Source organism: Gobio gobio, assembly GCF_949357685.1.
Source record: "Gobio gobio genome assembly, chromosome: 2".
Classification (NCBI taxonomy): domain Eukaryota; kingdom Metazoa; phylum Chordata; class Actinopteri; order Cypriniformes; family Gobionidae; genus Gobio; species Gobio gobio.
In genome coordinates, this window is record NC_137098.1 from 79,017,837 (window position 1) to 79,040,734 (window position 22,898).

The 22,898-nt window shown below is 44.7% G+C and overlaps 3 protein-coding genes across 3 annotated transcripts in view; 1 reads left to right on the forward strand and 2 right to left on the reverse strand.

Annotated features, from left to right (window-relative positions):
* Positions 1-6,289, forward strand: part of dctn1a (dynactin 1a) — a 33,712-nt gene extending 27,423 nt beyond the window's left edge. Inside the window, exons 19-27 of the mRNA XM_079811260.1 lie at positions 1,453-1,584; positions 1,676-1,801; positions 1,989-2,131; positions 2,226-2,389; positions 2,472-2,602; positions 2,672-2,864; positions 4,808-4,881; positions 4,989-5,078; positions 5,155-6,289. Of these exons, the coding sequence (XP_079667386.1) occupies positions 1,453-1,584; positions 1,676-1,801; positions 1,989-2,131; positions 2,226-2,389; positions 2,472-2,602; positions 2,672-2,864; positions 4,808-4,881; positions 4,989-5,078; positions 5,155-5,292 (1,191 nt within the window). The 3' untranslated portion in view covers positions 5,293-6,289. The remainder of the gene's footprint in view (positions 1-1,452; positions 1,585-1,675; positions 1,802-1,988; positions 2,132-2,225; positions 2,390-2,471; positions 2,603-2,671; positions 2,865-4,807; positions 4,882-4,988; positions 5,079-5,154) is intronic.
* Positions 6,290-6,295: 6 nt separating this feature from the next.
* epdl1 (ependymin-like 1) lies at positions 6,296-15,793 on the reverse strand. Its single transcript, XM_079811262.1, has 6 exons — positions 15,570-15,793; positions 14,434-14,468; positions 14,004-14,138; positions 6,774-6,960; positions 6,609-6,696; positions 6,296-6,534 (listed from the first exon to the last, which is right to left on the reverse strand). The coding sequence occupies exons 1-6, from the start codon at positions 15,730-15,732 to the stop codon at positions 6,420-6,422; spliced, it is 723 nt and encodes a 240-aa protein (XP_079667388.1). The 5' UTR covers positions 15,733-15,793; the 3' UTR covers positions 6,296-6,419.
* A 5,078-nt stretch (positions 15,794-20,871) lies between these two features.
* The window catches only part of alpk1 (alpha-kinase 1), a 77,697-nt gene continuing 75,670 nt past the window's right edge, over positions 20,872-22,898 (reverse strand). Inside the window, exon 15 of the mRNA XM_079810932.1 lies at positions 20,872-21,570. The gene's annotated coding sequence lies outside the window, so the exon portion shown is untranslated. The remainder of the gene's footprint in view (positions 21,571-22,898) is intronic.

Genomic DNA, 22,898 nt, shown 5'->3' on the forward strand with positions numbered 1-22,898 from the left:
CTAACTATCTCATCGCTCCTTTTAACGGGGAGCGGACCAGAACAATAAACAGGCTCTGACATCGTACTAGCGAGTTCACACACCTCTTTAACTAGCGAGTTCACACACCTCTCTAACTAGCGAGTTCACACACCTCTTTAACTAGCGAGTTCACACACCTCTTTAACTAGCGAGTTCACACACCTCTTTAACTAGCGAGTTCACACACCTCTTTAACTAGCGAGTTCACACACCTCTTTAACTAGCGAGTTCACACACCTCTCTAACTAGCGAGTTCACACACCTCTTTAACTAGCGAGTTCACACACCTCTTTAACTAGCGAGTTCACACACCTCTTTAACTAGCGAGTTCACACACCTCTTTAACTAGCGAGTTCACACACCTCTTTAACTAGCGAGTTCACACACCTCTTTAACTAGCGAGTTCACACACCTCTTTAACTAGCGAGTTCACACACCTCTTTAACTAGCGAGTTCACACACCTCTGTAACTAGCGAGTTCACACACCTCTTTAACTAGCGAGTTCACACACCTCTTTAACTAGCGAGTTCACACACCTCTTTAACTAGCGAGTTCACACACCTCTTTAACTAGCGAGTTCACACACCTCTGTAACTAGCGAGTTCACACACCTCTTTAACTAGCGAGTTCACACACCTCTGTAACTAGCGAGTTCACACACCTCTTTAACTAGCGAGTTCACACACCTCTGTAACTAGCGAGTTCACACACCTCTTTAACTAGCGAGTTCACACACACCTCTTTAACTAGCGAGTTCACACACCTCTTTAACTAACGAGTTCACACACCTCTTTAACTAGCGAGTTCACACACCTCTTTAACTAGCGAGTTCACACACCTCTTTAACTACCGAGTTCACACACCTCTTTAACTAGCGAGTTCACACGCCTCTTTAACTAGCGAGTTCGTTCACACACCTCTATAACTAGCGAGTTCACACGCCTCTTTAACTAGCGAGTTCGTTCACACACCTCTATAACTAGCGAGTTCACACGCCTCTTTAACTAGCGAGTTCACACACCTCTTTAACTAGCGAGTTCACACACCTCTTTAACTAGCGAGTTCACACGCCTCTTTAACTAGCGAGTTCGTTCACACACCTCTATAACTAGCGAGTTCACACACCTCTTTAACTAGCGAGTTCACACACCTCTTTAACTAGCGAGTTCACACACCTCTTTAACTAGCGAGTTCACACACCTCTTTAACTAGCGAGTTCACACACCTCTTTAACTAGCGAGTTCACAGACCTCTTTAATGTTAATATTGGTGATCTCCGACTGGCGAAGTCGGACATCATTAGTGCCGACGTGAATAATAATCTTACGATTAGCTTTAGCCAGCACTTTTAAATTAACTTTGATGTCAGGTGCTCTGGCTCTGGTGTGGTCAGTGACAGTGTGTGTGTGTGTGTGTGTGTGTGATCACAGGTGTACGGCTCTCAAGGACTCAACCCGTATGAGTGTCTGCGGCAGTCCTGCAGCGCCGTCATCGCCACCATGAACAAGATGGCCACCGCCATGCAGGAGGGGGAGTACGATACTGAGAGACCTCAGCGCCCGGTACACACACACTCACTCTCTCTCTCTCACACACACACACACACACACACTCACACACAACTGGACTCATCTGCTGTCTGTGTGTGTCCAGTGTCCTCCAGTGGAGGTGCGTGCGGCGGCTGTGAGAGCGGAGATGACCGACGCCGAGGGTTTGGGGAATAAACTGGAGGATCGAGAGACCGTCATCAAAGAGCTGAAGAAATCCCTCAAGATCAAGGTCAGGAAGCTGAACAACAACAACATCACAATCATATGATCCATACTGTCCCTAAATCTGAACTGTATTATCACACCACTCTATAGACACACACACACACACAATTCTTCTGGCCACAATAATCGTGTAGTGAGATTCTGTTAACAGCCCCGATGTATGTGTGTGTGTGTGTGTGTGTGTGTGTCAGGGCGAGGAGCTGAGCGAGGCGAGTGTGCGTCTGAGTCTGCTGGAGAAGAAGCTGGACACGTCCACCAGAGACGCAGACGAGCGCGTGGAGAAGATCCAGACCAAACTGGACGAGGCCCTCGGCCTGCTGAAGAAGAAGGAGAAGTGAGCCTTCCTGCGGACATCTCGTCCTCTCCGCTGTGTGTGTGTGTGTGTGTGTGTGTGTGTGTGTTCTAAACCTCTGTGTGTGTGTGTGCAGAGAGTTTGAGGAGACCATGGACGCCTTGCAGGCAGACATCGACCAGCTGGAGGCAGAGAAGGCGGAGTTAAAGCAGAGGATCAACAACCAATCACGAGCTGTGGAAGGGCTCCGTGGGCCGCCGGCGTCCGGCATCGCCTCGATCGTCACGGGAACCACCGCAGGTACACACACACACACACACACACACACACACCTCATCCATACACACCTAAAGTGGTGTGAGCGTTGTGTGTGTGTGTGCAGGGGGCGTGTCTGCGGCGGGGGGCGGAGTCTCCGGGGTGGTCCAGGTGGTGGACTCTCCTCTCCTCAAGCAGCAGATCGACGTGCAGCGGCTGGCCATCAAACAGCTGAAGGGCGAGAACTACAGACTGAAGGTCAGGTCAACCCTTGCTTTAACAGTGCGCTGTGAGCGGAGAGAAACTGACCTCTGACCCCTCTCATAGGCGGAGAAGATGCGTGCGCAGCTGTCGTCGCTGCCACCGCTGCAGGCTCCGGACATGACGGGCGTGGCGGGGTCAGGAGCGGGGTCAGGAGCGGGGTCAGGAGCGTTGTACCGCCGGACCGACCTGCTGCTGGGGAACCTGCTGAAGATGAGCGCCGGCCTGAGAGTGGTGGACATCAGCGGCCGCACCTCAGGTCAGCACCACACACACACACACACAAACACACACACACACACACCGGGACCAGAGTGGTCATCTCAAACTGACACCGATACACACTTTCCTCTCGCTGGACACAGTCAAACTCACACGGTCCAGACACAGATGTGTGCAGGAGAGACATATTACACCCATAACTCTCCATACACTGATTTCAGAACATGACCTTTGACCTGAGCATGTGTTGCTGTGGTTTGTCTGATGTCGGTTTGACCGTAAATATATACAGGTGCTGTTCATATAATTAGAATATCATCAAAAAGTTGATTTATTTCACTAATTCCATTCAAAAAGTGAAACTTGTATATTATATTCATTCATTACACACAGACTGATATATTTCAAATGTTTATTTCTGTTAATTTTGATGATTATAACTGACAACTAAGGAAAATCCCAAATTCAGTATCTCAGAAAATTAGAATATTACTTAAGACCAACACAAAGAAAGGATATTTAGAAATCTTGGCCAACTGAAGAGTATGAGCATGAAGAGTATGAGCATGAAGAGTATGAGCATGAAGAGTATGAGCATGAAGAGTATGAGCATGAAGAGTATGAGCATGAAGAGTATGAGCATGAAGAGTATGAGCATGAAGAGTATGAGCATGAAGAGTATGAGCATGAAGAGTATGAGCATGTCCAGCACTCAATGCTCAGCTGGGGCTGGTGTAGCCTGAATTACTGCAGCGATGCGGCATGAGGAGATCAGACTGAGGCATGAGGAGATCAGACTGTGGCATGAGGAGATCAGACTGTGGCTCTGCTCAGGTGTTATGAGCCCAGGTGGCTCTGATAGTGGCCTTCAGCTCTTCTGCATATCGCATCTTCCTCTTCACAATAGCCCAGAGATGTTCTATGGGATTAAGAACAGGGACAATTAAGAACAGGGACACCATGGTCCTTAAACCAGGCACTGGTTGCTTTGGCACTGTGTGCTGGTCCCAGTTCTGTTGGAAAATGGAATCTGCATCTCCATAAAGTTGGTCATCAGCAGGAAGCATGAAGTGCTCTAAAACTTCCTGGTATACGGCTGACCTCTGACCTCAGAAAACACAGTGGACCAACACCAGCAGATGACATGGCACCCCAAACCATCACTGACTGTGGAAACTTTACACTGGAGCTCCAGCAGTGTGGATTGTGTGCCTCTCCTCTCTTCCTCCAGACTCTGGCCACTCAGCATCTCCAGTCCTGTCTGTCTTTAGCCCAGGCGAGACGCTTCTGACGCTGTCTGTTGGTCTAGAGGGCGACAGCTGAAACTCTTGTCTTGCATTCGTCTGTGTGTAGAGGTTCTTGAAGCACTGACTCCAGCTCCAGTCCACTCTTTGTGAATCTCCCCCACATTTTTGAATGGGTTTTGTTTCTCAATCCTCTCCAGGGTGCGGTTATCCCTATTGCTTGTACACTTTTTTCTAGCACATCTTTTCCTTCCCTTCGCCTCTATATTAATGTGCTTGGACACAGAGCTCTGTGAACAGCCAGCCTCTTCTGCAATGACCTTTTGTGTCTTGCCCTCCTTGTGCAAGGGGTCAAAGTTCATCTTTTGGACAGCTGTCAGGTCAGCAGTCTTCCCCATGATTGTGTAGCCTACAGAACTAGACTGAGAGACCATTTAAAGGCCTTTGCAGGTGTTTTTAGTTAATTAGCGTATTAGTGTGTCTTCAATATTGAACCTTTTCACAGTACTCTAATTTTCTGAGATACTGAATTTGGGATTTAATTGTCAGTCATCAAAATTAAAAGAAATAAACACTTGAAATATATCAGTCTGTGTTTAATGAATGAATATAATATACAAGTTTCACTTTTTGAATAATTTTTTTGTTTGAGATGAATATATAAATGTGATATTATAAATGTCTTCATCTTTGATCCGTTTAATGCATCAGTGTGTGTGTGTGTGTGTGTGTGCAGTGAGTGCGAGCTCTCAGCTGCTGGAACAGACGGCCAGACTGAAGACTCTGAGCGACGCTCTGGATAAACTGCAGGTCAGTCCGGTCACACACACACACCGGGTTTCAGCGCATTGATCACGTGTGTTTCAGCGCATTGATCACGTGTGTTTCAGCGCATTGATCACGTGTGTGTGTTTCAGGGTGAGGTGTCGCAGCACGTGGTGTCGCAGCGGCCCGGCGCTCGTGTGCCGTCTGACTTCGCCAGCTTCCCCTCGGCTTCTTTCGTCAAGGTCAGAGCACACACACACATGACACACATCTGCACGAGCACACCGCGTGTTACTAACCTTCCCATGATTCCCTCAGGCTCAAGAGGAGCAGAGGAGTGGCTCGCTGCTGGTGGGGAAGGTGATGATTCCCTGCGCTCGCGGCCAGGAGCAGACACACAGCCTCGTCCTATCACAGCAGCAGCTACAGCGCGTGCACTGCCTCCTCATGACATAAACACGCCCCCTCATGACATAAACACGCCCCTTCATGATATAGACACGCCCTTTCGTGATATAAACACGCTTCATGACATTAATACTCCCCCTCATGACATAAACACGCCCCTTCATGATATAGACACGCCCTTTCGTGATATAAACACGCTTCATGACATTAATACTCCCCCTCATGACATTAACACACCCCTCAGGACATAAAAGGGCCCCCTCATGACATAAACACGCCCCCTCAGGACATTAACACACCCCTCATGATATAAACACGCCCCCTCATGATATAAACATGCTTCCTCATGACATCAACACGCCCCCTAATGATATAAACAGGCCCCTCATGATATAAACAGGGCCCCTCAGGACATAAACAGGCCCCTCAGGACATTAACACACCCCTCATGATATAAACACGCCCCCTCATGACATCAACACGCCCCCTAATGACATCAACACGCCCCCTAATTATATAAACACGCCCCCTCATGATATAAACACGCACCGTCATGACATAAACACGCCCCCTCATGACATTAACACGCCCCTCATGATATAAACATGCTTCCTCATGACATCAACACGCCCCCTAATGATATAACCACGCCCCCTCATGATATAAACACGCCCCTCACTCCGTCTCAGGAACCAATCAGGCTCTCACACTGCCCAAGCCAAAGATCCTTGATCTCAAGAAGCCATTCCAACGGAGAGTTCTCCATCTTCACATGTTCTTGGGTTTCCTCTGTAGTCTGCCCTGTCGTGTCACATGACGGTTAGTTGTTTCTGATTGGTTGGAGGAGGTGAGATGGTAATGCACTAACTTAAGTAGTAGTTAAGCAGTAGCTCACTCGTGTGTTAGCGCTTAGTTAGACTCAATCAACAGATCACAGATGTCTCCTACGTGATGTTTGTCTTCTGATCTCTGATTGGTTTATATTATTCTCTGTTTTCATAGTTTATGCTTTGGACGAGTTTCTCAATAAAGACGAGCAGACGCGTTTCAGTGTGTGACTGGTTTACTCACTCAACACATTTAAAAAAGACATAAAGCACAGAAAGAAGAGTTTGATTAAAGTGCGTTTGATCATAAAGAGCAGAATGTGACATCATGGAGCGGTCACAGTGACATCAGAAGAACGCGCTGAAGAAGTCCAGAGTCTCCTCTTCCATCGGGACGTCCTCACAGAACGAAGGAGGAAGGAACTGCTCTGGATCCTCCACCCCCGTCACGGCGTTAAAATACCTGCAAACACACGCCCACTGTTAGTGTGATCCTAGCACACATCTGTGTGTGTGTGTGTGTGTCATCCATCTTACGAGGTGATGACCCAGCCGGACTGCTCGGTGTAGTACAGCGTGGACACCGGGAGGCAGCCGAACTCCGTCACCGTGGCCAGATACTTTCCTGGAATGATGAGGTTTGAACATTACCACACTGTGAGTGAGTGACTCTAGAACCTGCTCTTGAGTGAGTGACCTCACCTCCGGTCTGCGGCACGTCCCCCGTCCAGGTGTTGACCAGCAGGCCTTCGCCCGGGGCAGAGGAGCCGCCCAGAACCACCTGCCCCAGCAGAGAGGCGTCGTGAGGGATGCGGGACGGGTGGAAGGCGGCGTGGAGAGGGTTCTTCTCACAGGTCCTGTTCCTGTAGTTCATGGAGTAAACCACACCCTGATGAAGAGAGAGAACACACACTCACACACACGTCCAGAGTGATCACATGACCACTGGTCTCTCCCCTAAGTCTGACCGGCCAGGCCCGAACCGCGAGTCATAGAGAGGATGGTCGTACTCACAGTGCCTACATCTGCACCAAATCTCGTCGCAATCGGCCTGACGGGGGCGCTACAGCCATAGATATCCATAATAAAGGCTAGATGTCTTACGGCGGCCATCTTGTCACAGGCCAGCTTTCTGACGGCCATCTTGTCACAGGCCAGTTTTCTGATGGCCATCTTGTCACAGGCCAGCTTTCTGGCGGCCATCTTGTCACAGGCCAGCTTTCTGGCGGCCATCTTGTCACAGGCCAGCTTTCTGACGGCCATCTTGTCACAGGCCAGTTTTCTGGCGGCCATCTTGTCACAGGCCAGTTTTCTGGCGGCCATCTTGTCACAGGCCAGCTTTCTGGCGGGCTCTTGATGTAAGGCGAGTGATCTGAACACAAATACTCTTATCTGACTGAAATCTGGACGGATTTACAAATGGTTTGGTTTCTTATAAACGTTATTAACGTGGCTATAATTATGGATGCTTGAACAAATTATGAATAATTTTTCATAAGTATGCAGTGTCATAACTACATGACGTTTATAACAAACCAAACAGTTTGAAAATCGGTAGAAAATTGAGCAAGTTATGGTTATTTAAAAAGTGCAAGCACCCATGAAAACAATGTTAGGAGTGAGCGAGCTGCCTGTGACAAGATGGCCGCCAGGAGCGGACGTCCACCTCCATTGGCCAGCAGCGGATGAGACATCTAGCCTTTATTATGGATGTCTATTGCTACAGCGACCAAACGTACCGAATCGCTCATGACTCGTAAATCAAGTTTTTGAAAAACCCATTTTTGCAAATTAGTCCTGATTCTTTCGCCTGATCGGAACCAAACTAGTGCAGAACGATTCTCTGGAGTCTGAATATCAATAACTGTGGAAAAAAAGTACATTTCCAATCGCGTTTGCGGCGGGACGCGACATTTAACCCTCTGGTGCTCTTCCGTCATTTCTGAACGGAACATTTTCTGTTTTGAAATTTTTAAAATCACAGCTTCATCAGAATGATATGAAACTTGGTGACTTTTCTAGCATTAGGGATGTAAACACACACACAAATTGGGGTCATGATTCGAGCATGCTAATTGGTCGTAAAAAAAAACTCCCACTTGTGCTCTTCCGTCAAAAATGACCACCATAGGAAATGAATGGGAAATCTGCAAAAACATTCACAGAAAAAAATCTATATTTCTAACAAATGAAAAAAATCTAAAACTTTATAATAAATACTCTTTGAGATTTTTTAAATATATACTCAAATCCATCAAAAATAATCATTAAATGTGTTCAGAAGAGAACTAGTGAATTCTCCATAGAGACCTCTAGTGATTAGATTAGATTAGATTAGATTCAACTTTATTGTCATTACACAAGTACAAGTACAAGGCAACGAAATGCAGTTTAGGTCTAACCAGAAGTGCAATAGCAGCAAGTGCAGGATATACAACGTTTGCATAAGTGCAGGACATGGATATGTACTGATTATATATAAATATGTCTATAAATAGAGAGATGGTTATTACTATAAACAGAATTTACAGGTGAATATGTACAGTGAATAATATACAGATGGTTAATACTATAAACAGAATTTACAGGTGGATATGTACTATGAATATAATATAATATACAGATGGCTATTACTATAAACAGAATTTTACAGATAGAGGTATACAATGATATGTTAGGCTAAAATGAGGAATATGGCAGTGGATTAAGGTAGTGCAATAAATTATGGACAGAAGCTATCCGAAAAAAAGTGTAAAAGTGCAGTGGAAGTGATTGCATATTACAGTTAGAAGTACGGTGCAAAATACAAATGTAAACAGTAGGTACTGTAAATAACAGTCGGCAGTGCAAATGAGCATAATCCAGTTACGGTGTGGTAGTGCAAAATGCATAAGTAAACGGTTGTTACTGTAATAAAGAGTCGGTAGTGCAAATAACAAAGTGAAGGTGGATGTGAGGTAGGAGAGTTATCAGTTTATGAGGGGAGTGGATCAGCGGGGGTTTGAGTTCAGTAAAGAGACAGCTCTGGGGAAAAAACTGTTCTTAAGTCTGCTGGTCCTGGTCCGGTGGATCCTGAAACGCCTGCCGGAGGGCAGGAGAGAAAACAGTCTGTGGGCTGGGTGAGAGGAGTCCTTGAGGATGCTGCGAGCTCGATGCAGACAGCGTTTCCTCTGGATGTGTTCGATGGCAGGCAGTGGAGTCCCTGTGATGCGCTGGGCAGTTTTCACCACCCGCTGCAGTGCCTTGCGCTCCGCAACAGAGCAGCTCCCATACCACACTGCGACACAGTTGGTCAGGATGCTTTCTATTGCGCAGCGATAGAAGTTCACCAGGATAGCCGAGGAGAGCTGATTCTTCCTCAGTGTCCTCAGGAAGAAGAGGCGCTGGTGAGCCTTCTTGACCAGGCTGGAGGTGTTGGTCGTCCACGACATGTCCGCCGAGATGTGGATCCCCAGGAACTTGAAACTGGAGACACGTTCAACAGCCATTCCATTGATGTGGATTGTGTCGTGTGTGCCTCTTGACTCCTTCCTGAAGTCCACGATGAGCTCCTTCGTTTTGGTGGTGTTGAGGAGCAGGTTATTATCAGCGCACCATGTGGCCAGGTGCTGGATCTCCTCCCTATAGGCAGTCTCATCGTTGTTGCTGATGAGACCAATCACCGTTGTGTCGTCCGCAAACTTGACGATAGAATTAGATCCATACACAGGCTTGCAGTCGGCGGTGAAGAGGGAGTAGAGAAACGGGCTTAGCACACAGCCCTGTGGTACACCAGTGTTAAGAGTGATGGATGTGGAGCAGGTGAATCCTGAACGAACATTCTGGGGTCTGTCAGTTAGGAAGTCCAAAATCCAGTTGCACATTGAGGTATTGATGCCCAGGTCTCCAAGTTTGGCAATTAACTTGGTTGGGATGACAGTGTTGAATGCTGAGCTGAAGTCAACAAACAGCATGCGTGCGTAAGTGTTTTTATTGTCCAGGTGAGTGAGCACATAGTGCAGTGCCATGGAAACGGCATCCTCTGTGCTCCTATTGCTGCGGTAGGCAAACTGGTGTGAGTCCAATGTGGATGGTAGAGAGTCTTTTAGGTGTTCCAGGACCAGCCGCTCAAAGCACTTCATGACGATGGGTGTGAGTGCTACAGGGCGGTAGTCATTAGGGCACCTCGGGTTAGAGTGTTTTGGCACTGGCACAATGGACGTGCGTTTAAAGCATGAAGGTACAGCTGCTTGGGCAAGAGACAGGTTGAAAATGTCTGTAAAAACCTCAGCGAGCTGCTCCGCACATGCCCTGAGCACACGTCCAGGGATGTTGTCTGGTCCAGCAGCCTTGTGCGCGCTGATCCGGCTCAGTGCCTTGCAGACATCTGTGGAGGAGAGTGTGATTGGTGGGTCAGCTGAGGGTTTGAGCTTGGTGGCAGTTTCTCTGTTGTCTCTTTCAAAACGAGCGTAAAAGTGATTTAGCTCGTTCAGGAAGTTGACATCAGTGGCTGCGGGGGTGGAGTGGGGGGGTTTGTAGTCACTGATGGCCTGGATGCCCTGCCACATGCGTCGAGGGTCAGAGTTGGAAAAGTGACCCTCTATCTTTAGCTTGTAGCAGTGCTTGGCCTTTTTGATGCCCCTCTTCAGGTTTGCTCTGGATGCGCTGTAGGCTTGTGCATCTCCTGATCTGAAGGCAGTATTGCGTGACTTCAGCAGGAGTCGCACTTCCCTGTTCATCCATGGCTTCTGATTTGGGTATGTGGTGATCTGTTTCTGGGTTGTAACACTGTCAATGGTGGTATTGATATGATCCAATACAGAGGAGGTGTAGGAGTCAATGTCCGTGTGAGCGCCACTGGTGGCTTGAGAAGCAAACACACTCCAGTCTGTGTGTAGAAACCTTTCCTGGAGTGAGGAATCAACCCCCGCAGGCCACACCTTGATGGTTTTCATTGATGGCTTCACACGGTTGATGAGGGGTGAATATTTGGGGATGAGGAACAAAGAGATGTGGTCTGACTGTCCCAGGTGGGGGAGGGGTGTCGCAACGTAAGCTCCCGCCATGTTTGTGTACACGTGGTCTAAGGTTTTGTTTCCTCTGGTGTGGCAGGAAACATGCTGGTGAAACTTGGGTAGCACTGACTTTAAGTTTGAATGATTAAAGTCACCTGCAACAATAAAAGCAGCTTCCGGGTGATCAGTCTGTTGTTTACTGATGGCTGCATGAAGTTCTTTCATAGCAAGCTTGGCATCAGCATCCGGGGGAATATAGGCTGCAGTTATAATGGTGGAAGTGAACTCTCGCGGCAGATAAAACGGTCTACATTTAACCATGAGAAACTCCAGGTTAGCTGAACAATGACTCCCAACAATAACAGAGTTTGTGCACCAGGCTTTGTTAATGTAAATGCACAATCCACCACCTCTGGTCTTACCGGAGCCATCTAATGTTCTATCCGCCCGGAGCGTGTGGCATCCCGCTAGCTCAATAGCGGTGTCCGGTATTCCGCCGTTTAGCCAGGTTTCCGTGAAGATTAGGACGTTACAGTTCAAAAGTTTCTTGCTGTGTGTGATGCTGAGTCGAATCTCCTCCATTTTGTTCACTAGCGACCGTACATTGGCAAGGAAAATACTGGGTAAAGAGAGCCGATGTGGGGTAAGCCTTAGCTTTAGCCTTAGCTTAGCTCTCAGACCACCGCGTCTTCCCCGCCTTTGTTTACGATCTCGGCGCCGCCTGCGAGCACTTCCGCCCGGCCGGGCAGAGTGCATAGCCTCGGGTGTTCTAGCGATCTCAGAAAGGAGTCGAAGATTGTCCATAAAACTGTCGGAAATTCGCAAACCAATATCCAAAATCTCACCACGGGTGTACGATGTTAAGGCACAACTATTCTGAACGAACAGACCCGAGATGAGCAGGAAAAATACCGCAAAATTGCAGAATCTGGAGAGACCCGGAGCCTCGCGAACTACTCGCGCCGCCATCTTGGGTCTGTTATTACACTCATGTTTGCATGATTTCAGAAATAATTCCAAAAGAGGGGCTAATCTGCCTTCAAAAAATTTTAATTTTGAAGGCCTAGTCTCTATTTTAACCTGAAATACTGCAATAATTAAAAAATAAAAATAATAAAAAAAATTAAATGGCAAAAATAGACCATAATTATTGCATAAATATAAAAAAATACCATAAAATCATCTCAAAATACAAAATTAAAAAGAAAAAATATTATTGAAGAAAAATAAACTGCATCCGCGTCTTCACTCCTCCACCTCGGTGCTGTTTTCCAGCTCCCCGCGAGCGGCTGGTGCGGAGGAGTCTTTAAATGTCGACTTTTATCTATAAATACTTATTCTTGTTTTGAACTACAGCTATTAATAATTGAGTGTTGTTTACCGTCCACCTAAATATAGACTTTACCCAAGAGTTTTTAGCTGATGTTGTCCCTCAATGTGACCAACTTTTGATCTGTGGTGATTTGAACATCCATGTTTGCTGTCCGTCTGATCAGCTGCCACTGATTTTAATCTTTTGAGTTACTTCAGTTAGTGGATCGACCCACACATCTTATTGGACACACTGTTGACCTTATTATTGCTCATGGGTTCTCCATCTGCCTTACTGAAGTATCCCAGACTGCTGTAGACTGGGTCGGCATTACTGGGAATGCCCACAAAACGTCACATCCGTGGGGGAAGACAAGCCATTAGAATGACTGTAGAGCTGTTAGACGCTTTATCTTGACTCTCAAACTTCAGATCAGGGTTTATTAAGTCGCTAGAGGTGCAGAACGCCACAGGGAAACTTCTCAGGACTGCACTTAGCGCACATCAGTCATAATCATTACAAAGAGTAAAGATAAAGCGTCTAACCGATGAAAACTACAAACTGCCCCTTGGACCTTGTTCCAAGCAAACTGCTAATCGAGGTGTTTCCCACAGCAGGGCTTTCTGTCATTAATGAATGCCTTCGCTCAGGATCCGCCCCTGCTGAGTCTGTGAAAGGTGCTCAGCGATACTGCTCGGTCTGTTGATGCCAAGAGCGCTGTTATTCTAGTGCGACTTGACCTCGCGCCGGCCTTTGATACACCGGATTACGCAATCCTTCCGCCTCGCCTGAACCACTGTTGGCATTACTGGCACTGAGATTCAGTGGCTCTCCTCATATTTGACCAACAGAACCTTTACTGAAGTGATTGGAGACTCGTCCACCACTTCTCTTTCCTGCGGGGTGCCTCAAGGCTCTATTCTCGGGCCGGGTTTATTCTCACTTCATTTATGGTTAGAGAAAAATTCCCTTCATTTAAATGAAGAAAAGACTGAATATATTTTATTTGGTGAGTCTGTAACTTCTGACTTCAAAGCTTCGACCGAGGATCAGAAATCTTGTGTGGCTTTTGTGCTTAGAGCTGCGTCTTTTGGCCAAGGTCAAGCCATTTTTTAATAGCTCTGACCTTGAGGAAGCTTTTATCAGCTCAAGATTAGATTATCGTGATGCGCTTTATGCTGGTGTAGAACGCATCTTTAACCAACACACAACCCCACTTCCCTCTTCTCCACTGGCTCCCAGTTTCTTTTAGAGGAGATTTTAAGATTCGATTGTTTGTTTTTAAAGCTCTCAATGGCCTTGCCCCCCCGTCATATAACTGAGATGCTGGCTCTTAGGTCTACAAACACTATCACTGACCTGGGCCTTTTTAAAGCTAAGCCTAAAACTTATTTATTTAGTCTGGCGTTTAATATTTAGCAGTTGTTGTGGCATTTTTGTGTATTTTCTTGTTGGCTTTTACTCCAGGCTCATGTGTGTGTGAAACTGTGTGTGTGTCCCGTTCTGACAGTGTATTAAAGCCTCATTCGGTGAGGATGTGGAGTCAATCATTGTGCTCAGTTTCTGTTCCTGTAACGCTGATGTTTGAGTTCCTCAGTGCAGTTTCACATTGTGATTGAGCTTCACCTCTCGAAACAGGAACAGCATGTTCAGGTGGAACGATCTGTTGTGGACATTTCCAAATTCCCACACGCGGATGCGCTGACCGATCGCATCATAACGATATTTGGCCATCGCCCAGTCCTGACCGTCTCGAGCACTCTGAAACACACACACACACACACACACACACACACACACACACACACACACACACACACACACACACACACACACACACACACACACACACACACACACACACACACACACACACACACACACATACAGGTGGGTGGTGGATGGATGGATGGGTGGATGGATGTGTTGATATATATGTTGAAATATTTGAATGGGTTTTATAGAGACCATTTGCTGTTTAATTCTTAACATTTAATTAAAGTTCAATAATAATTGAAAGTAAGTCCATAAACTGCTCCAGTACAGCTTCACTCACCACGCTCATACTGCCGGACAGCAGCGCCGGAGTGCCTGTCAATCAACACATTAATAACTCATATCATAAGCGTCAGTGTTTCAAACACACACTTATGAAGTATTTATGAGCTCATTTAATTAATAAATTACATTTCAAGATTCATGTCAAACTGCATGACCTAAAAAAATTATTAATAATTACATTTAATTAAATATAAAAACTCACTGCAAATTGTTTAAAGTATAACCCTCCGTGAATTTAGTTTAATTTATGATATAAACTTAAAATAAATAAAACTGAATTGAAATGCAAAACATGCTCAAAAGCACTCTGAATTATATTCACTTTAACACATAACAAACATAATTTCCACAACAGTTATTATTGCTCACTAAAACATTAACAGCAATAACAGGTTATTAATATTATTATTAAACTATTTCAGCGAAAGCATTTTTCCTCATTTTCATGTAAAGAACTAAAATAACTCTTAAGTGCTGTCTAAAACTGAGGAAATTAGGTTCCATTGGTTAATGTTAGTATATGAATTCATTTATTACAGTAAAATCAAAAATATTGGTTCAAAATAACTAATAATGAACTAATAATAGAGTAAATGTAGAGAAATGACCTGAGGTCAGTGAATGCTTTACACTCTAAAAAAATGGTGCTATAAAAGCACTAAAATAGCATAAAGTACTAACTACATAACTAAAGTAAAGTGGTTCTTGGCTCGTAATCACAGGAGAACCTCTTTTAGTGCTTATAGCACCGCTACCATATCCAGAACATGATAAGATAAGGTGCTATAAGCACTAAAAGAGGTTCTCCTGTGATTTTGAGCCAAGAACCACTTTACTTTAGTTATGTAGTTAGTACTTTATGCTATTTTAGTGCTTTTATAGCACCATTTTTTTTAGAGTGTAGAGATATTTATTATTATTATTAATACTAATGTTCAGAAATCAAACCTTATCGTACCAAGGTATATTCTTCAGCTGTGATCCGTGTAAATATGACGTCACATCAATATAATAATCGGCTGTTATCATTATTATTCTGATAAGGTTTGATTTCTGAACATTAGTATTAATAATAATAAATATCTCTACACTGTTATGATTATGGTTATTATGATGATCTGATTGACTCACGGCAGTGACGCGGCCTCTGAGCCGAAGCGCTTCCGGTCAGCAGCAGCAGCAGCGCGAGCGCGAGCAGAGACTTCATCATGTGTGTGTTCAGCTCGAGTGTGTGGAGCTCAGTGTGACCTTCAGACGCACAGCTGACTGTAAACAACACACACCACTTCCTCATCCACTCTCACAGCAGAGTTCAGTCCGGAGTACACACTCCTGCTCTTCCCTGCTGTGTGTGTGTGTGTGTGTGTGTGTGTGTGTGTGTGTGTGTGTGTGTGTGTGTGTGTGTGTGTGTGTGTGTGTGTGTGTGTGTGTGTGTGTGTGTGTGTGTGTGTGTGTGTGTGTGTGTGTGTGTGTGTGTGAAACTCTGGAATGGCGCTCTTCTGGTTTCAGTCACATGACATGATGTCACTGTCATATGAGCTGTGTTTATTGTGTGAAAGGTTCTCATGTCTCACACAGAACATCTGAACAGCCCATAATAACAACACACCTGAATCCGTCTCATATCTGATCACCTGACCACAAAGGTAAATGCAAATACAGTATTTTGAAAACACACAGAACCCATTGAGTGCAGATCTCCCTATTAGGCTGATTCTGCAGAGAAGAGACGAGTGCAACTGCTTAGAAACGTTGATTTTCACTTGATAGACCTCTTCCCTTCCCCTGCCCTGTAGGAAAAACTAACAAAAAAACCCTTTTTTACTTGTATTCTGTTTATCACCCTCAGTACTGGGTTTAGCTTGATTAGGGTTTAAGAAGAAGTGTACTAAACTTTCACATGTGTCCTCATAATGACCCACAACCTAATCAGTTTAGATGTGAAGAACTCCATTTATTCCCACACTTCTCACGAAACGAGTGTCTGACAGATGATTCGGCAAACTCTTCCTCTCATCGCTGCTTTACGATGGTTTGGAGAACAATCCCTCAGAGTCGTTCCACAGATTATACAGCGGCGAGCAGGTCGAGCGTTAAGGCTGATTTATACTCCTGTGTCAGACCTACGCCATATCCTCTACGCCGCTAGTGAAGGCCTGTGCACACCGGGAGAATATCGCGTGCTTATCGCCAGCGTTTGTCGTGACGGTTTTTTTCGGCGCGTCTTTTCGGCGCGATTTCCACTGGCGATGCGCCGAGTGAACGTGCACATTCAGTAGATGATGGCGCTCCCGCTGCAAAAGGTGGTGCTGCGCCACTTTACGCTTCTGACACTCGCTCATCACACAGAAGAAGAAGAGACAGTATTTACGTGCTTGCCAAAACCATTCACACACTTTTTGCTAACTGGCAAGCAGCATTAGCAGCTCATCTTCTTCTTTGTCTACTTACTACTTCTTCGTCGTATCAGTGTGTGCTCGGCAAGACAGTGTATTATGCTTGAGCGCCACCAAGTGGTGTTTTACTGTCACTTCAGCAGCTCCAGGCACGTGAACAAAAGCGCCGATCTCATTGGTCGGCCTGTTTTAACGCACTGCGTCAAAATAAAAAAATGAACCCGAGGCGTTTTTTAAAAAGATGACGCTTTTACGCCTGGCGTTTTGCGCGTCGGTGTGCACACTCACATTGGCGCCCTTTGTTTAGTCACGAGGCGTTAAACGTCGGCGATAAACGCGCGCGAAAAACGCGTTGTTTTCATTTATACTTCTGCGTTGTTAATGTGCAATTCCACATGCAGACGCTAGAGGCAGTGTCCACGGGCATGTTGATGGTCACCCACAGTATCAAGGCAAACGCTGAAGAAGAAGCAGCTTGTTTACATTGTCACTGCATTACATTGTCACACTGCGAGCTCCATCAGCTCTAGTTCAGTAGTCAGGCACTGATCAGGACATAAGGCAATGGGCTGATCCCAGATCAGTGCCTGACTACTGAACTAGAGCTGATGGAGATGCAGTGATGGCGGAGGATAGCGGCTGTTCCTGCGGCTTGAGTTGTTGTGTCTAATACAAATGAAGCATCTCTAGTCGATGAGTAGAGTTACATTAGAGGCGATCTGGCGCTGGAGTGTGTTTGTGAAATCATGCAGAGCTTGTGGTGATGTCTTCAGTATCGGTGGCTCCTGCACAGACCAGCGCTTCAGTCGATTGTTGTTGCGGAGACTTTATTCGCTCCGTTGAAATCACAAAACGAAATGCACCCTAATATGTCCCTGTTCTTGATATACAATCACTGATTAACATCAACATCTTTATTGCCCTGAGGGAGGAGTTCTGGCAGACCAATCACAGCACTTGCGGTCCGTGTAGAGTTGATGGGTTGTTGCATTTGTGCGCATCACACAGCCTACAGCATACACGCGGCGCAGAAGTATACACCGGCCTTTACTTTACTGAGGAGCGCAGTGAGCAGGTTCTGGCTTGGGCCATGCGAATTGCCGAAGTATAAACAAGCCTTCAACCAGTGTTGCCAACTAAGCAGTTTTGTTGCAAAATTTACAATTTATTTGGCAACTTTTAGCAACTTCTGGAAAGTGACTCTAATCCAAACAACCCAAGCTAGCTCAATACACTGAGCGGTTCATTCATAATTCCTTAAAGGATTAGTTTACTTTCAAATAAACTTTTGCTTATAATTTACTCACCCCCTTGTCATCCAAGATATCCATGTCTTTCTGTCTTCAGTCGAAAAGAAATGAAGATTTTTGATGAAAAGATTTCAGGATATTTCTCCATATAATGGAAGTCAATAGACCCCAAACGGTTCAAGGTCCAAATGAGAGGTTCAGTACAGCTTCAAAAGGGCTTTAAACCACATCAAACGCTACCAGACGATCAATAAGGGTCTTATAAACCCTTAAAATAAAGAAAGTTTAAGTTTTATAAGCACAACTGCTCGCCTTGCTCTGTTCAGTGATGCGCGCTCGTGACGTCACGTAAAACACGATTACGTTGAAAAGGTCACGCTAGACGCAGACGCAAAGGCGTTTGAATATGTGGATACGGTCCTCCTTCCGCTCATCTGTAAACACTGACTCAGTACTTCCGCCTGCGTCTAGCGTGACCTTTTCAACGTAATTGCGTTTTACGTGACGTCACGAGCGCGCATCACTGAACAGAGCAAGGCTGTTGAGTTTCTCCAAGGTGCTTTTTGTTTGCCACTCTTTTTCCTGACTTTCACAGGAGCAATATCATCAATTACACTCTTAACTTTTGAGTCAAAAGAGTCAAGGAGAAAATCAACAGAGTCTGCAGATATAACTAACACATTGCTTTAAATTATTTTACAAACAAATCTAAATTAGCATTTCTTTCTATTTTTTGTGACTTACTTTTTATTAGATTAGAACACAAATATACAAACAAAAAACTGAACAGAGATAAGAAACAAATTCTGTCAGCACTGCTTACACAGAACATGAATACTTTAGATGACATAGTTATACTCTAGATATGGATACTTCGCCATTCCAAGGAGATACATCTACATCCCACTACCTAATGAACAGGTCACAAATAGATTTTACAGCTCTTTGTCAGGCCTGTACCATTTTTGGTTTAGCTTTATTAAATCTAGCTAGGAGCATTCCATCGTAACTATTTGTTGCATATTCTGTAACCACAGTCTTGAGATGTCTGCCTTAGTGTCCCACCAAAGTGCGATTTTTGATTTCTTTGCAGCAGTGAAACCTGAAAAAAGAGAATCCTTTTGTCCACTATACCAAGGTTCAAAGAAGAGACATCATTCAGCAAGCACAGGCAAGGACCCGGAGTGATCTTATGGTTAATCAGTTCCCAACAAACTTGAGTCCAAAAATGATTAATTACTGAACATTCCCAAAACATGTGATACATTGTGCCAGTTACAGATCTTTGACATATAGTGCAGTTAGGATCAGATATTAATCCCATTCTGTATTCCGTCCCATTCGCATAGGCTCTATAGATAGTTTTAAAATGAATAAGTTGATGACTCCAATTTCGAGATGTTTCACTCATATTTGACCATACCGTGAGCCAATCAGGACAAAGTCCAGCCTGCTCTAAGTCCTTTTCCCATACTACCTCAATTGACAAACTTTTACACTGTTTTTAAAAGAGAATTATACATTTGTGAAACCAGGCCTCTAGACTCTTTTCCAGGATCAAACAATCCTGCCAGTGGATGTGAAGGTAGTGATGTGTTCCATGGAACTCCGAAGGTTTCCATGGCTGATCTCAGTCTCAAATAAAGAAAAAAGAAGAACCAGGTATGTCAAACAAAGTCTGTAGATAATTAAATGAATATAAACCATCTTTACCATAAATGTCTCCCAGCGTACAAATTCCCTTAGCAGCCCTAAGAGAGCACAAAAGTGGGCATGTGAAAGGTTTCTTTCCTGTTAATATATTAGTGTTACATGTGCCAAAGTGGGCATGTGAAAGGTTTCTTTCCTGTCAATATATTAGTGTTATTCCATAAAGGGGAGAGTTTATGAAATTTAGGTACTGTTTCAAAGAGTTTCTCTGCTTTTTTCCAAACTGTTGGGTGAGGCTGTAATAATAAGAGTCTGCAGAGACCAGCGTACACCTGAGAAGGACGGTGAGAGTGTATAGATGCTAAAGACCTGTGTGCTCGTGTGTTTGAGTAAACGCTAGTGATAGTAGCTTCTCGACGGGACGCCGTCACCTTACTTCGGGAGAGGAGTTACCTCGAAGTATTGAAATTGTGTTAGATGTATTCGAGAAGGGAATTACCTCGAGATACTGTAGTTTTATATTAACAACTGGGAGTTGTTTTGAATTGTCCGTGGTGAAGTCAGACAAACGGATTGAGAATTTCCGCGACAGAGGTGAACCAGAAGGGATGTTTAGCTGTTTGAAATGCATTGAAGTTAAACTGATAACTGAATGAAATTAAATAAACTCTTATGGTGTAAAGTATTTTTGGTGTTCTTCTCTGTGTAATGATATTAGAACGGCATGCGTCACTGAACATTTAAACAAATTCCAGCATTAAACAAACAAAACAATGAAACTAACAACTTGGGACGACGAACGGGATGTTACAACACCGGCATCAGGGCTACAAACACACAACTACATCAGGATGGCACATCTGCTGCGTTCCAGGCAGGTTTCTGAGCCCGTAAGTTACGACTTCAAACCACAACTCACGACTTTGTAGCGTTCCAGGCAAAGGCACGCCGAACTGCCTGAGCGGTAGCTTGATGTAAACAAAGCGTGGCGGACCGTACGGGGCTTATGCTCATTTACAATCACTTCTATCGCCAAAGGTGCTCACTCCTTGCTTATTTGAGGGAAGCAGAGGAGAAAAGTGGCGCATAAGGCAAGAGAAGCTGTTATACCTTTTATTTTATGTTATTTGTATATTTGGAAATGTATTTGGTATTATTTTATTCTTGCACTCAATGGCCTGAAAACGAGCTACGGCTAGAAAAGCTGCTGATAATGCATAGCATTTGCGGATGAATAACGTTAGAGCAATACCTTATTTTAAAAAACGATTTGGCTTTTAATGTACGACTTTCATAAACACCGCATCCGTAGGGGCTGCCATTGTTGACGTCAGAGCTCGTAACTGGGAGTACATCGATCTAGTACGAGTTCACGGGTGGGAAGTCACGGGTTTGACTGGTGCACTTTTAGGGAAGAAGGTTGGAAAAACACGGGTCGCCTGGAACACGGCATTAGATTGTGTGTATGTGTAATGGTGGAAACAGTTTGTTGTGTGTACATGCCCATGTTCAGTCCCTTCAAAATAAAAGTCCGGGGTCACAGTCAGTATGTGACAACTATATAAATAAAGATGAGTTGTTCTGACTAAACAAAGCAAATGTGGCTGTGATGACTTGATGACTCTTTCCAGTCTTCGGTCTCTCATGTTCTTGCTCAGACGTGGGCCGGCTCTGATCTCTGGTGCGGCGGCTTGGGTTCCTGTCAGGTCGGGGTTGGACTTCAGGCTTCGGGTCAAGTCTCGAGCTCAAGCCCGAAAACGTTAAACGAAAGCGTTTAGATGGAGTGGAAAGGACGTCCTGGGCTCTGCCAGCTGCCGCTCTGCCACTCCCTCAAACCTGTGGACACAGAAACAGAAAACTCAGAAGAACCTCTTCGCACAATCTCTCGTCTGTACAGGCCTCCAATTGCATCACTATGTGTTATTTTCCTGTTTATTACTGTGAAGCCGCTCTGAAACAATCTGTATTGTATAAAGCGCTGTATAAATGAAGCTGACTTGACTATAACAATGAACACAAATTTGAAAACCTCACTACAAATAATCCAGAATTGAAGAAAAATGATAATAATCCTGCTCTGTCTGTTACACTTCCTCACACCTGAAATCACTGATCGAGTGAATCTCCTGAACATCTCCGGATCATTTGTGATCCATTCATTTTGTAACATCTGCTCTAACGTTGGCCGTTTCATTGGATCCCGGGCTAGCTCCTAGTTGAAATGCCCAGTAATACAATTTATGTTAGGGAAAGACAACCCTCCCATCAATTTAGGCGCTGCAAAGTGGAAGACTTAATTCTAGCTCGTTTATTGTTCCATATAAATTTGGAAATCAAAGATTGGATTTGCTCAAGAAACTTAGGTGGAGGAGGAATTAGAATCATAAAAAATAAACAATTGAGACGTGGAAGAATGTTCATCTTAACGATGGAAATTCTTCCTTTTAAAGAAATTGGGAGATTATTCCATCGCTGTAAATCTTCTGTCACCTTTTGAGAGATTTCCCTATAATTTTTGTGACTGATTTCTGATAACTTTGTGCATATTTTAATTCCTAAATAGGAGATAACATTGCTTACTGGAATGGAGGAAGGATATTGAACATTAGTGGCAGGTGAATTTAGAGGGAGTAGTGTGGATTTATGCCAATTTATTTTATAACCTGCCAAATTCTTAAATGTATTGAATAGGGCTAACACGTGTGGGATTGATATTTTGACGTTGGAGAGAAACAAAAGAATGTCGTCTGCATAAAGTGATATAAAATGTTTGGAACCATGAACAACAATGGGATATATGGATTTGTGCTCTCTTATGGCTTGAGCTAGGGGTTCTAATGATAACGCAAATAATAATGGTGAGAGAGGGCAGCCTTGTCGTGTGCCCCTCTGCAATGGAAAAGATGAAGACTGACATGTGCCTGTGATAACAGAGGCCAGGGGAGTTTCGTATAGAATTTGTATCATAGATAAAAATCTTGGACCGAACCCCAAATGTTTCATTACTGCCCACAGATATGGCCATTCCAGCCTGTCAAAGGCCTTCTCGGCATCCAAAGAGAACACAGCCCAGTCTTCAATTCTGCCCTTTCCAAAATGTGAAACAAACTGCCAAACGGCCCCTAATAAAGTCTGTTTGATCATAATTAATTAATTTATCCATT

Excerpts from the sequence above, each read along its gene's own strand:
- epdl1 (XM_079811262.1), bottom strand. The coding sequence starts at position 15,732 with ATGAGGAAGTGGTGTGTGTTGTTTACAGTCAGCTGTGCGTCTGAAGGT. Across the intron at positions 6,961-14,003 it reads TGCTGTTCCTGTTTCGAGAG|GGTGTGGTTTACTCCATGAA; the intron begins GTGAAGCTCAAT and ends TCTCTTCATCAG. Across the intron at positions 6,535-6,608 it reads TCCGGCTGGGTCATCACCTC|GTATTTTAACGCCGTGACGG; the intron begins GTAAGATGGATG and ends GTGTGTTTGCAG.